We start from the raw sequence: 14,775 nt of genomic DNA on the forward strand, positions 1-14,775 counted from the left end.
TTTAAACTTACGTTTTACACCGTGCTTTGTTTCCCTTATGAAGATGCTTGTATGCTTTACTCGCTCGCTTCTTATTGTTTTGCTCTCTTCTCAATTGTTTAATGAATTTTTTGTTCTTCGCTGTTTGCGGCTCCTCCTTCATTTCTCCCTGCTGCGTTCAGTCTTTTCACGTGATTACGTGGGAGGCGTGATGACGTGACACTCAACTCCTCCTCCCACGGCCATCAAGCTGCCGTCCATTACAGTATATTGTGAAAAAAGAGGTTCCAGTTATGACCATTACGCGTTGAATTTCGAAATGAAACCTGCCTAACTTTTGTAAGTAAGCTGTAAGGAATCAGCCTGCCAAATTTCAGCCTTCCACCTACACGGGAAGTTGCAGAATTAGTGATGAGTCAGTCAGTCAGTCAGTCAGTCAGTGAGGGCTTTGACTTTTATTAATTAATATAGATATGTAGAGTACAAGTCCAAGGAGGTTATGCTCAAGATTTATAATGCACTGTTGCGGCCTCACCTGGAAAACTGTACAGTTTTGGTCTCCAGGCTACAAGAAGGACATGGTAATGCTGGAAAAAGAGTTACATGACTAGACTAGACTGATTTCTGGGCTGCAGGAGATGAATTATGAAAAAGATTATAAGAGCTAAACCATTTCGGATTAAGCAAAAGAAGATTAAGAGGAGACCTTTATTATTTAAAAAAAAAAAAAAAAAAAAAATCTTTTTTTCCGGCAACGAGACGTGATTTTTTTGAAGAGATACTTTCACATCCCACGAGACGGTCAAGTCACATCATACTTGCAACCTTTGGAAGCAAGTCCCGTGAGACAGTGACTTTTTTGCAAGTCATGTCCTACTTGCAACCATTTTCAAACAAGACCACAATCATCTAACCTCAGTTGTTGGAATGCTTTTGGCAGACACACTTCCTGTGCTCTCAGCTCTTAAAAATTTTTATGCGTTCTAGATGACACGTCAACGACTAAGCGAAGAAGAGCGGCGTGTCGAAAAGAGACCCAAAGCACTGGAGAAAAAAGAATGCAAAAAAACACATCTATGTGCAAATTCTGAAAATAAGGAAAGCAATAATCGGTCCATCCTGCAAAGACTTTGTGCCAAGAGATTTAACTACGCTAGAGCCAGATAAAGACAAAGTAGAACGTCTTAACGAATTCAAAAACCTTGGAGCAATACACGTGCAGAGCAGGTTAGAGATAATGGAAGTAGGAAAATTCGAAAGTCTCAAAAAAATGATAGTAAAGAGTGCATTAGCACAAACAAACGGAAAATATTACTCAGTGAAATAACGGAATAGTGAAAAGAGATTGAATAGTGTTTGAGGACATCACGAGGTGCAGCAGTAGCAACCCAGCAGCTGATCGAGCAAAGAGGAGGTAAAAAAAAAATGTATTTTTTTTCCATTGTATCACCATTTTAAGAGAGGTTTCAGAGGAGCGACTGCACCTCCTTCAGCCCCCCTCTTCACAATGGCGCGGAGGGGTGTTTGGAAAGCGAAGCGAGCAGGGGCAAACCCCCTAGAGTCTAAAATTTAAGGAAATTAGTACAGTACTAGTAGTGGATCAAGGCTGTTATTTGAAATTAGTTTGGAAACTTAAGGGTAAATTTCGCACAAACATTACGACGTTTTTCTTTATACAGAGAACCACAGCAACATGTAATAAGCCTTTCAAAGCCCCAGATTTCAACTGTCATCCTTAATAATCCCCTCCACCAACTAAATTGTATAACCGGCAGAATCATGATAGTGATGCATTAAGAAATGTCATGGTGCATGTCACCAGCCATAAGGAATTAAAGGATTACTGTGGCCACAGGTCATAGATGGGCTGTCTAGGCTAACATCAGAGTGAGTTTAAAAGAAAGCCCTACATAGTGATTGATAAAGGTTGCACTGGAGAGGAACTCCTTTTCAAGAAATGTCAAATGAGGAAGAGAGTGGATGATCACAACAAATGAATAGCGATGAAGTAAAAATCCTGGTAATCAATTTGAGTCCTGTAGGGCTGCAGTGGTTGAAGATTTTGGTTTCAAACTAGCTGGTTAATTAGCGTATCCTTTTCAGTGTTGGAATTTATTACTTACGTTTATGGTGTGTTTGTACTTTTATTCATTTTCCACATCAGATCATTCCTATATTGTAGATTTCTTTTTTCTTCCCCAAAGACATCATACAAATTTGAACCAAAGATTAATTGCCAGCCCTTCACTTTTTATCTTTCCAAATATTTTTTTTCTTCTGTATTCAGAAATGTACAGTAGTGTTAGGTCTCCCTAAAATGTAAATCTTTTTATTTTTGTCAGTTTTACACACTTAATGGTTTTTTTTTTGCTATGTTCCATTTACTTAATTTTTCTCCTGTGGACTCTTTTTTTAATTGGAATCCAACAATGACCGTTAACAGCAAGCTGCAATAAATAATAAAAGGCTGTAGTATCAGTACTTGTGTTGGTGTGTTGTTTATTAAGTAATAGAACAACAGAAACAGCTGAGTGAAAATCATTTTGATGATGATGAACATTTTCAAGACTAGGGTAAAAAAAAACTAACTCCAAGTTACATACATAAATGCTTTCTACATTCCAATTATTTAGAAAATACATTTTTGTAATTTTAGAAATTTACTCCAAGCATAGAATCTGTGAAATAATTGGTCACTTAATTTCCAGTTAAAAGCTGAAGTTTGTTGGAATGAAAACCTGTTGGTTTCATTGTCATTTGCACCTCATTGTTACTTGAGTTGGACAGGAATAATATAATAATAATAATAAAAACAAAAACAGTAAAGACAACTGTTTGAGACTAAAAGAAGCAATTAAGAATCTTAACAAGTTGATAGAAATGAAACACAGAATGTTGCTAGATAGATACTTTATTAATCCCAAGGGGAAATTCACATACTCCAGCAGCAGCATACTGATACAAAAACAAAATATTAAATTAGAGTAATAAAAATGCAGGCATAACAGACAATAACTTTGAATAATGTTAACGTTTACCCCCCCGGGTGAAATTGAAGAGTCGCATAGTTTAGGGGAGGAACGATCTCCTCAGTCTGTCAGTGGAGCAGGACAGTGACAGCAGTCTGTCGCTGAAGCTGCTTATCTGTCTGGAGATGACACTGTTTAGTGGATGCAGTGGATTCTCCATAATTGATAGGAGCCTTTTGAGCGCCCGTCGTCCTGCCACGGATGTCAAACTGTCCAGCTCCGTGCCTACAAGAGAGCCTGCTTTCCTCATCAGTTTGTCCAGGCGTGAGGCATCCTTCTTCTTAATGCTGCCTCCCCAGCACACCATGGCGTAGAAGAGGGCCACAACTGTCTGATAGAACATCTGCAGCATCTTACTGCAGATGTTGAAGGACGCCAGTCTTCTAAAAGTATAGCCAGCTCTGTCATCTCTTGCACAGAGAATCAGTATTGGCAGTCCAGTCCAATTTATCATCCAGCTGCACTCCCAGGTATTTATAGGTCTGTACCCTCTGCACACAGTCACCTCTGATGATGAAGGGGTCTAGGCCTCCTAAAATCCACCACCAGCTCCTTGGTTTTGCTGGTGTTCAGGTGTAGGTGGTTTGAGTCGCACCATTTAACAAAGTCCTTGATGAGGTTCCTATACTCCTTCTCCTGCCCACTCCTGATGCAGCCCATGATAGCAGTGTCGTCAGCGAACTTTTGTACTTGGCAGGACTCTGAGTTGTATTGGAAGTCCGATGTATATAGGCTGAACAGGACCGGAGAAAGTACAGTCCCCTGTGGTGCTCCTGTGTTGCTGACCACAATGTCAGACCTGCAGTTCCCGAGACGCACATACTGAGGTCTGTTTGTAAGATAGTCCACGATCCATGCCACCAGGTATGAATCTACTCCCATCTCTGTCAGCTTGTCCCTAAGGAGCAGAGGTTGGATGGTGCTGAAGGCGCTAGAGAAGTCCAGAAACATAATTCTTACAGCACCACTGCCTCTGTCCAAGTGGGAGAGGGATCAGTGTAGCATATAGATGATGGCATCCTCCGCTCCCACATTCTCCTGGTATGCGAACTGCAGAGGGTCGAGGGTGTGGCGTACCTGTGGCCTCAGGTGGTGAAGCAGCAGCCGCTCCATTGAGTAGTAATGGCTTCAACAGCAATAATTGGTTTTGAATTAAACTTGGCTGGAACAAATAATCATAATCCCTATAGCCCACCAGAATTCCACTTGAAGATACCTGCTGTATGACATAGTGTGACAGGCATATGCTGCCACTAACCTAGTAGTTTACTGCTTATTAAAACTGTTTAAAATGTGGTGAAAGATGCATGCATATTTTCCTTCTATTTATTTTTATTGTTCATTATGAATTTCTTGTCTCATTATGAATCTTCAGCACATGTTCATGCAAGGCAGAGTTACTGAAACCACAGTCGCCATTGGCATGAAAGTCAAATGATATCCATGGTGGTAGTCTTAGATCCGTCCCTCAGGGACCTAAGCTTGTTGCATAGTATAGATGTGCAGCTGGAGCCTGGCTGAAATAGCTGAGCAATGCAACCACAAAACTGGATGTTTCTAACCATTTTCAGGACCTAATGTAAATGGGCTGTAGCGCTCATAATTCTGCGGTAATAGGTAGGGATGATTCTAAATTGTCCTGTGTGTGTGTGTGTGTGTGTGTGCCCTGCTGTGGGCTGGCACCCTGCCCGGGGTTTGTTTCCTGCCTTGTGCTGGCTGGGATTGGCTCCAGCAGACACCCGTGACCCTGTAGTTAGGATATAGCAGGTTGGATAATGGATGGATGGATAGGTAGGGATGATGAGCACTAACATGCCATCTTAAACCAGTCCCCAGAAAGAGAGAAGTGATATTATGAGACACAGTAATTGAGGGGGATTGAGTCAAAGGTTTGCTGAAGGCACATAGTCTTGTATGATGGAGGTCTGGGCGGATCTCTCTGGGAGGGTGTATGGGCTTTTGGGCAGAGCAGGGGTGGGTCTGGCTGTCATTGTCTATTTTGGAACAAATAACATACATTAGGACAGGCTGTCAGTTCTGCAATCTAAATTTTAAAGAGTTAGGTGCCATGCTCAGGCAAAGAATCAACAGTTTGGACATCTGAAGTTCTGCTATCTGCTACGTGCCAATCCAGTTAAGATTGTGAAGATTAGGCTTAAAGCTATTCCCCATTACCCAACACCAAGATTTGAACCACACATTTTGTGACATTGGAAATCCTTCTGGGACAGATGGGACCTTTTCTGCTATGATGGGTTACATTTCAACAGAAAGGGTACCAATGTATTTGGGAGGTTTGAGTAGTTTAGTTTAAGATTGTTTAAAGTATAGAATTTAGGGGGCAGGAAGTTTAGGACAGGCCATGTTTAGAACTTCCCATAAAGGGACAAGTGGAGTGTAAATACAATTATACAAGATGTTTTTGAAAATTCTAGAATACTTTTTAAAAAGACCAGGTAAAGTTAGTAATATATTAGGAATTGCTTAAAGATAGGAGTATTAAACTTAAGGTGGGAATTGTATGTAACTGCACATAATTATGATAGAAAAAAAAATTTTTGCTATATAATAAAAATGTGTGAGAGTATAATATAGATGGGTACATATTATTTAGAAAAGACACGCACAACTGAAAAGGTTGGGGAGTCACCACTTATGTAAAACAGAATTTGAATGCAGTTGCATCTCAATTAGATGGCAAGACACAGTTTAACAAAGATGTTTGTATTCAAGTACAGTAATCCCTCGCTACTTTCGCGGTTCATTTTTCGCGGATTCACGACTTCGCGGGTTTTTAAATACAAGTGATTGCCCGCCTATCGCGGAAGTTATGTTCCAGACCCATCAGCAACAGGAGAAAATCCGCGATATAGAAAGACCATATAAATAAACATTTGTATAGTTTAAGCCTTAAAATACCCATCCCACATGCTTTAAACACATGTAAACTTATAAAACACACTTTGTTAACACATATGATATGTGGATGTCGGGCTAAGGATATGAGTAACATCTCACTATTATAAAACTTTTTAACTTCACGCAAGACAAGACAGTGAGACAGGAAAATACAAGGCTTTAAAATTATTGACACGCAGAGTGACAAGCAGCGCAAAGCCAGCACAAAGTCCACTTCTCCTTAGCGTTCATTCAGCTCCCCACCCCCTTGACAATGCGAAGTGGCAGTAGCTTACTGCGCCTCCGGGGTGGGGGGGGTTTGAGCAAACGTGCATTCAGCCCTCACACCCCCGCACTCCTCCTCCTTCTGAACACGCACAGCGACAAGCAGGCATTTTGGCAGAAGCAGCACAAAGTCCATTTCTGCTCAGCGTGAGTTCAGCTGCCCCCCTTCACAAAGCAAGTGCAGACAGGATTGCTGCGTGCAGTGTGCAGTGTTGGTCTGTGGTGTTTAAGAATGTAGAAAGTGTTTAAGAGCATAGGAAGTGTTTATAAGAGTGTGGGAAAGGTTAACAAGAGAGTGAGAAAGGTTTATAAGAGTGTGGGAAGGGTTTATAAAGCCTTAAAATATGTATAAATAATAAAATAAATATAGGTCGCTACTTCGCGGATTTTCACCTATCGCGGGGGGCTCTGGAACGTAACCCCTGTGATAGGTGAGGGATGACTGTAGACCACATTAGAAATTGAGGCTATGGTGTCCATATTAGGATATCCCTCACAGAATTCTCATTCTTCTGACAAAATTCCATTCTCCCTCCTACCTATGCCAAAACAGAATCCATTCTTCTACAAAACTTCCCTGTTTCCTGCAATAAAACCATATCCTCACTGCTGCCTCTTTCAAAAATGGCATCAATTCTTCAACACAGACAAACATGCTATTTAGGGGTAGGTTTAGAATTGTTTTACACAATAACCGCACAAATTTATCCCAAAATTTAAATAAGAAAACTCTGTGGAAAATATTAAAGTAGCTTAAAAAGAAGGTAACGAAGGAAATAAGAGCTTATGGTCAGTAGGGGGTGCTACTGAACCCCAAATACAAGTGCATCAAGACAGTCATGGGTTCAAAACATGTATTGTTCTAGAAAAACCTTTTACAAGCTTCTGTTCAGTGAACACAATATCCAATTGAATTCTGGCTCCTTACACTCTTCACTTCTCCCATATAGCCTTGTCTACCTCCTTCCAGTTGACTTTCTAGGTGAAGTGACTTTTTATGGAGGACCCCAGAGTACTTCTGATGCCATAGAACTGAACGATGGAAGCAGATGAAATTCTCACAAAACCAGGAGGTCTTCTCACAGCTACGACTCCATGGGCCCACTACCAGGCTGACCTTCCGGACTACAGCACCCAGCATTCCCTGCTGGCTCATACTGGAACTTTGCCATAGGAACACTGCCATCCATTGTATTGGAGGAGGAACTGCTTCTGCCAGTCTTTCTCTGACCATTTATTATTGTTTCACCCCAGCTGGGACAGTAACCCAGAACCACCCTAGCCAGGTTACACCACCATGTATAATATCAATCCTTTACAGCCTCTTGGGCTGGCCAGGTTTCGCCGTAATCCTAGTCCTAGCTCACCAACTTTTAAAAGGATTGGCCAAGCTTGTCAATCAGGCATCAACCTTTGGTGACTGATATTGAAAGTATGGGTTTCATTTTTAAAAGTCTATATTTAGAGTAATTTAGTGTGCAGACCCCACCTAGCTGTATTGAGGGAAACCAAGAAAAAACAAGCGTGTAGTGTCAAGGTTAGGGGTAGTGAGACTTTAATCCCATGCATAAGAACAGTAAACCCTTAATGAACAGAGTAAGAGCAGGAAATAGGAGTATGGACAACCATAAAATGACAAACTGCATCTGAGATTAGGAGCAAAATAATACATTTTCTAAACCCTCTTACCCAGAGGGTACCTGGAGCCTATCCCAGTAGTTTTAGATGCAAGGCAGGAAATCTCTGGTATGCAATATGTATGACATGGCTGATGTTAAGAACAAAATGAGTATGATATTTCAAGTATCTCTTTTGCGAGAGAGAGAGAGAAAAAAACATTGAAAGAGGGGGGACAAATATTTTATAACCTAATTCTGCTACCGGATTATTTTCACAATATCGGGTATTTTGAGCTGTGAATGTAAAACTAAAAGAAATTTGTATCGCATCATTATTAAATGACCCTTTTTAAAGCAAAGTGATTGGTCAAAAACAATATGCTGATCTTGACTTAGTCAGTCTCTCGATCAGTGCCGTTTTTTATTTTCGAAAAGGATTTCTCCTGTACAAAGTAGCAGGTGAATTATTTTCAACAGAACGCAGACATTTGAGAAATAAACTGAAGTGTTACTCACTCATGATTTTTCTGTCCATAGATCAAAGGTTTTGTTGACCAGCAAATTCCAACTTCAGGTGTTTGAATTACATCGTGATATACAAGAAACGAAAAGAAATACTCCAGCTCATCATAATGGACATCAAACTCCTATGCAGCCTGAACATGAAATTCTGTAAGGGATTATCTGTACCTAATAATTCTCTCGAGCCCAGAAGTCCAGTGAATGGCAGCTTTGAAAGCTACGAAGCACATTCAAAGCAAAATCATAACTTTGGTATGCTTCACATGCTGTATGCGCCTGTATTCAGCTTGCTCTGTCACCGCAAATGCTGTGTCAACATCCGCCCTCCATCACTGGATTAATATGTGGACAGCTCGTGGTAGATGACTTTTTGTGTTTTCAGAGTTAAGTTACAAGGGTTTAATACTAACAGCAGGAATTCTAAAACCAAATGTGAAATTCTTATTAGTATATTTTGATTAATCGGGACCCTTGCATCCCAGGTAAGCCCTTGTGTAAGTCCAGTTGTGATGAAAACTAAAAATATTTTTATTAATTTATTTCAGCTAGTGTTTCCAGCACTTTAATAGTTTTATTTAATTTTACTTTTTCATTTTGCTTTTGTCAATTTTATTTCAGTTTACTAAATTTTTTTTTTATTATTATTAATAGTTTCAATTTTGACTTTAGTTTTGTTAACTATAATAACCTTGGTAAAATGATTGACATTCTTGGAAGCCAAGGGCCAGTTGCTTCAAATGGTGGACAGTGGCAACCAGACTACCATTAATGTTGAGCCGTGCACCATTTAATATTGTTAATTTTATGATAGAAGTTTGTAACGGTTGGAAATATGAACAAAAACTGGTTCATATTGTATATGCTACTAGCACATGTAAACACGGCATTGTAATACACTATTTTGAGGATTGTTCCTAATATACAAGACTTGTGGGATAATGACTTATCGATTTTTGAGTAAAACTACACCTTAAAGATCAAACCAGATCCAAAATAGATATTTAATTGCGTAATATTTTTTTATTTTCTGTTTTATTTTTTTGTGCATATTGTAATATTTATAGTTTACTCTTTTCTGCTGCTGAATGGCTCACATTCAATGTTGCATCACCTTGATATTTTCTACTATTGACAGTTGTAAAACCAATACCTTTGACATGTTATTTTGCAATCTTTAGTTTAAATGTCTCTCTTTAGTCATACCATTGTCAAAACTGCTAGGACAAACAGCTTGCAGAAGTATTACTTCAGACCAATGTATTATAGGGACTGTAACATTTATATTACTTTTCAGAGCAAATAGAAATACAAGTGTTGTTATAGCTTGCTGCCTACCTTCTTCTGAACTGCTAAATTAGAATGCCAATATTGATGTACACTATCTTCCTCCTCAACAGATATGAAAGCACTTTGTGATTTAAGGAGATGAGCAAATGGCTACAATGGCACCTTCAGAGTTGCTGTTATTTCTTTTGGCTGCATTTGCAAGAGCTGAAAATGAAGAGCACTTTGACCCAGGTACTGCTTAGCTCTATTACATAATCTGGTCTTTTTTTTTTTTTTTGCTGTGGGATGTGTGTATATGTAAAATATAATGTATCATAGCCTGTTTAAATGTTGTTTTTAAAGTTACATTGTAAAAAAATGTACTGTAACTGAGAGGCTAAATGTTAAGAGCTGTTGATGAGCAGCATGATCTAAAATTATGCAAGAAGGTTGGAGCAGGAACAAAAAGGGAAAAGGAAAGCACAGGGAAAGATTCAGTAACAAATTGTTAGTGTATCTGTCAGACAAAGCCAGACATAGATTGTAACGAAGAAAAATAAGCCAAAGTTGAATAGCAAGCGCTAACCAAAATAAACACAAGCACATGCAAAAGTAGTTTGGAGTATCCAAAAAGCTAGAATACACAAGCCATTCCAATGTCTTCTGATAGTGTGCAAGCAACTGGTAAACTACAAAACACCAATTGGCAGAAAATACTGCCAAATTGTGGTGCAAATGGCAAAAAAGTTTCTCAAAATGTTGAAGTGCCACCATTAACGTAATCATTACAATAAATAAATTTAAAATACTAAAGTGAATAATATAAACATTAAATAAAAGCAAAAAATGAATGATTTGCAAAATTAAAACTAAAAATAAAAAAAAAAACACCAAAAGTAAAAAAAAAAAAAAAGGTATGTAACACTAAAATAGCTTTGCATCTTTGCATGTAAAACAAGTTGAAATCTAAGTAATTTTGGACATTACTACAAATGTCTGTAATATGCCATCTGTTGAAATGACAACTGCAATGCATATGTCTCTGTTATGTGAGATTTGGTATGGAATTCGTAAAAGCAGTCTTAATGTTTGTGATGCGTCATCTGCTGGAATGAGCAATGTAAAGTCTTTTATTACTGCAAATTTTTGTGATGCACAATCTGCTTGAATGCCAGTATATGAAAAACAACAAGAGATTATAAAGAGTTGGGGCACAGTAAGGCGAACCTCGTATATTTAATGGAAAAAAAAGAATATCTTTTCAAACGGAACTCGCCATTGATACTGATTCAAGATGGTGGTGGAACCCCTTAAACGAAAGCTAGAATGGAGGAGGCAAATGTACGGGTTAATGACCAAGAAGTGATGTTGCTGGTGCTACTGGTCATTGAACCTGCTAGGGAGAAATGAGGAGATGAATTAGGTAACAGTGCCAACACTCAACTCAGGGTAGAATTACAACTTGTCTCCCATGCACACTTGTGTGGGAACACCTGTGGTTGCCTCGTCGGTGTGGGCAAAGCGACTCTCCAAGCCAGGCTCGGTCAGAACGTCTGCATTGGTGTGTGCAGCTCTGGGACGGTGGTGAACATCATCAGCAAAAGACTGCAAACTGATAGACCACTGAGTGAGCTGGGTGTTCGTATCCTTCTTATTTGTACAGCCACTGAAACGGGGTATGGTCAGTCACCAGGGTAAAGTATCATCCCCAAAGGAAGTAACACGGCCTCCACCGCCCACTTAATTGCTAAACGCTCCTTTCCAATGCTCGAATAATTACGCTCCCTGGGCAGCAGCTTCCTGCTGAGAAACCGGATGGGATGTTCTTCCCACTCAAAACAGAGCTCCACTCCTAAACTGAAAGCACTTGCATCCGTTTGAATAAATTCCTTCAAAAAGTTCAGATTGTGCAGAACCAGGAACGAGAATAAAGCAGCTTTTACGTCTAAGAACACTGTGACCGGCGTCTGTCCAAACAGTACGGTTCTTTCTGCCCTCTGGGGGTGGGGGGGGGGCTTGATGCTTTGGAATGGAACCGCCTGTAGTATCCTGCAAGCCCGAGGAAGGCATGAACCTGCCTCTGTAGTTTGGGACAGAAACGCAAGCACCTTTCCCACCTTGTCCATTTGAGGGTTGAGCAAACCCTTCCCCATGGAATATCCTAGGTAATGGGTTTCCCAACTTGCACTTTTTAGGGTTAGCCCTCAAACTGCTAGCCGCAAACTGTCAAGCACCGCCCAAAAGTGGACAAGATGGGATTCCCAGTCTTTACTGAAAATGACCTCATCAAGGTAGACACCCACGTACGCGGAATGGGGACACAGGATTTGGTACATCTGCTGAAAGGTCAACGGTGCACCATGGATACCAAAAGGGAGCACTGTAAATTCAAACAGCCCGTCCGGAGTGGCAAACTTGGTCTTCTCGTGACATGCCCAAACTTTACACTGGCTGTTACTGACTGAAATAAAAGGTTTCTTTCTTTTGGGTGCATACACAATCAGCACGGCTGTCAGATCTAACAGCAGTGTGGCAAATTGCTTGTGTACTGAAGTGACTTTAGCTTCAGGTGGAAGTCCTATTTTACTTACGGTGCCAAGCAGAGCTGCGTTGCACAGCAGCCATCTATTAGTCTGTGAAAGTGCTGTGAAGAAGTTGTCTGTTGCTACAGTTCTTTGTCCAGTCAGATAGCGTCACGGGACTTCGTATCTTTGCTTGCTGGTACAACAAATAATTCTGAGCAGGTATCAACCACTGTACCAACTGCGGTCATCGCTGCTCTTGTGAAAAGAATGGAGATAAACTGCATCAACTCGGAGAGGGAGAGGCAAGTTCTTTGTACCACATGAACGTCCCTGATAGAGCTTGTTTTTTTATTATTCAGTTTTATTCTAACTTTTACAAGTAGCCAAAATTTACACTGGGTGTTACAGACTCAAATCAAATGTGTATTTTTGTTACTACATAAAACACCAAGCACCTGGTGTCGAACCCATGTTATAAGGCAGCACTTCATACATCTGCACCATTCAAGAACGAGTTTTTAATTCATTGACAGCCCCATATAAATCAAATGCGTACTCTTCTCTCTTTGGTTATATTCTTCAATAAAAGCGCACGTGTTTATTTGATAGTTGGACTAAAGTCTTCACACATTATACACTTCTCATCATTATTAGTATAACATGGAAAAAGTTTCTGCTTTAGTTGTGTTCCGCATTTCTTGTATTATGCAATATTATGCTTCAAATTAAAATCAATAAAAATATTTTAAAAAAAAATTAAAAACATATAAACACACAACAAAGCAGTCAACACAAATTCTTTGTGACTTCTTTGAGCAGCCCCCACACACAAAACAGTTCAACTTTACAGTTTTCCTTCATCAACCATTATGTGGTTATTGCAATGCTCCCATGCTATGTCCATAATAAACTGCCTTCTGTCTTCTCATACATTGTGAATATAAAATATGACTGATTGTAGCCAAGTATTTTATATAACACAAAAAACATACCATCTCTGGCTCCTTCCTTTAACTGGTTATGTTTATGTGCACTATAAAAACCCAGTGTTTCAGTTTTTTGGTTTCTAAAATGCCATGTAAACACTTATTCCGGTTAGAGAAACCAGGTTACTTGTCACTAAGAAACCTGGTTAACAGATGTAGATTTCTCTGCAGATGACCCAGTTATGTGGCCATGTAAACTCTGAACTAGGTTACAGTTAAGGATTTTATAGTCTGTGCCTGTCCGTTGAGCTCTGTATGCCTGCTTAGCTTCGCAGATGCTTTTAGCAGGCATAGGCAGAAGCATCTACAAAGATCAAATCCCTGAGGCAAATGCTCAGTGATTACTTTTTCCTTTACCTGGTTGAAATAATCTGTTTCAATGTTTTAGAAATCGCTAAATTTATGTCGATGAGTTGAATGTACATTGCCAAGTTCAGCAGCACAGTCTCAGGGGCAATAAAGAATTAAAAATAATGTGCATTATGTAGTCAATTACTTGTTAATGTAATAAGTAGCCTAACACAATACTTATTTTATTGAAGTAAAAATACTTGTATTATTATTGCAGCATCCCCGATTGCAAGGCAAGAAGCACACGTACTGGCTCATTTTGCAGGGCCAAGCAGGAAAGACTGTGCTCTGTGCAGTCTGGCAATATTTTCATTCCGCTAGCTATACATAGATTTTAAACAGTGCACTCATGTTAGACTGCAGGCTGTGTTCATACCACCAACCATCAGAGGTCAGGTCAAATATAAAAAAGAGGATAAATGTTACTTACTTCACAGCACTTGGAAGACGACGTTTATTTATAAAACAATATCACAGGCTTCATACTTGCTTGTTTTTAGATTCACAGTTGCCTATGATGACATTTAACTGCTTTTTTTCTCAGTTTAATGACATCACAGCTTTTTGACAAAGGAGAATTTCAGAAGATTACTAGTGCAAGTATACATACATGTTTAAGAATCCAGGATTCTGCTTTAGCAGGGTTACTATCTTTATCCCATATTTAGACAAACTGACTGGGTAGAGTCTTGCCATATGTCAAACATACACCTATAAAAGTGATAAAAACATAGAAATGTGAGTCTTTGCATGCATGTGTCCAAAATGAGAGAAGATAAGAAATTCAATGAGTAGCAAACTTCACACCTTTGAGCAGTGGTCTGTCACTGAGAGTCCTTTTGACTATAGGACAAACACTTGGATGGAGGATGCAATTTATTTATCTGCTCTACAAGGCTTACTCTCACCTGGACAAAGTGGTCAGCACTGTGAGGATTGTTTTTTGATTGCTCCAGCACCTTCAATTCCATCAAGGCAACCCTGTTACGGGGTAAATCTTGGAATATGCAGATGGATGAGACTACGGTGTCCTGGATAACAGGCCATCTGTTTGGTAGAGCTGCAGTTTGTGAGACTGAAAGACTGTCTCTGATATGGATGTGAGCAACACCAGAATACCGCAACAGTCCTGTCTCCTTTTCTCTACACTCTGTACACGTAGGACTATAAATATAACACAAGGTCCTGCCACTTGCATAACTTTTTTCTGATGATTCTGCACATATGTATGAGTCAGGAGGAGAACTTTGTTTCTTGATACAGAAAAAAATGTCTGCAGCTTAACTTCAGTAAAACCAAGGAACTGTTTACTGAC

The 14,775-nt window shown here is 39.6% G+C and overlaps 1 protein-coding gene across 1 annotated transcript in view; it reads left to right on the forward strand.

Annotated features, from left to right (window-relative positions):
• The window catches only part of ddr1 (discoidin domain receptor tyrosine kinase 1), a 360,873-nt gene that overhangs the window by 71,229 nt on the left and 274,869 nt on the right, over positions 1-14,775 (forward strand). The window contains 1 exon segment of the mRNA XM_051920316.1: positions 9,728-9,850. Coding sequence (XP_051776276.1) covers positions 9,766-9,850 — 85 coding nt within the window. The 5' untranslated portion in view covers positions 9,728-9,765.

Source organism: Erpetoichthys calabaricus, chromosome 1 (assembly GCF_900747795.2).
Source record: "Erpetoichthys calabaricus chromosome 1, fErpCal1.3, whole genome shotgun sequence".
Lineage (NCBI taxonomy): Eukaryota > Metazoa > Chordata > Cladistia > Polypteriformes > Polypteridae > Erpetoichthys > Erpetoichthys calabaricus.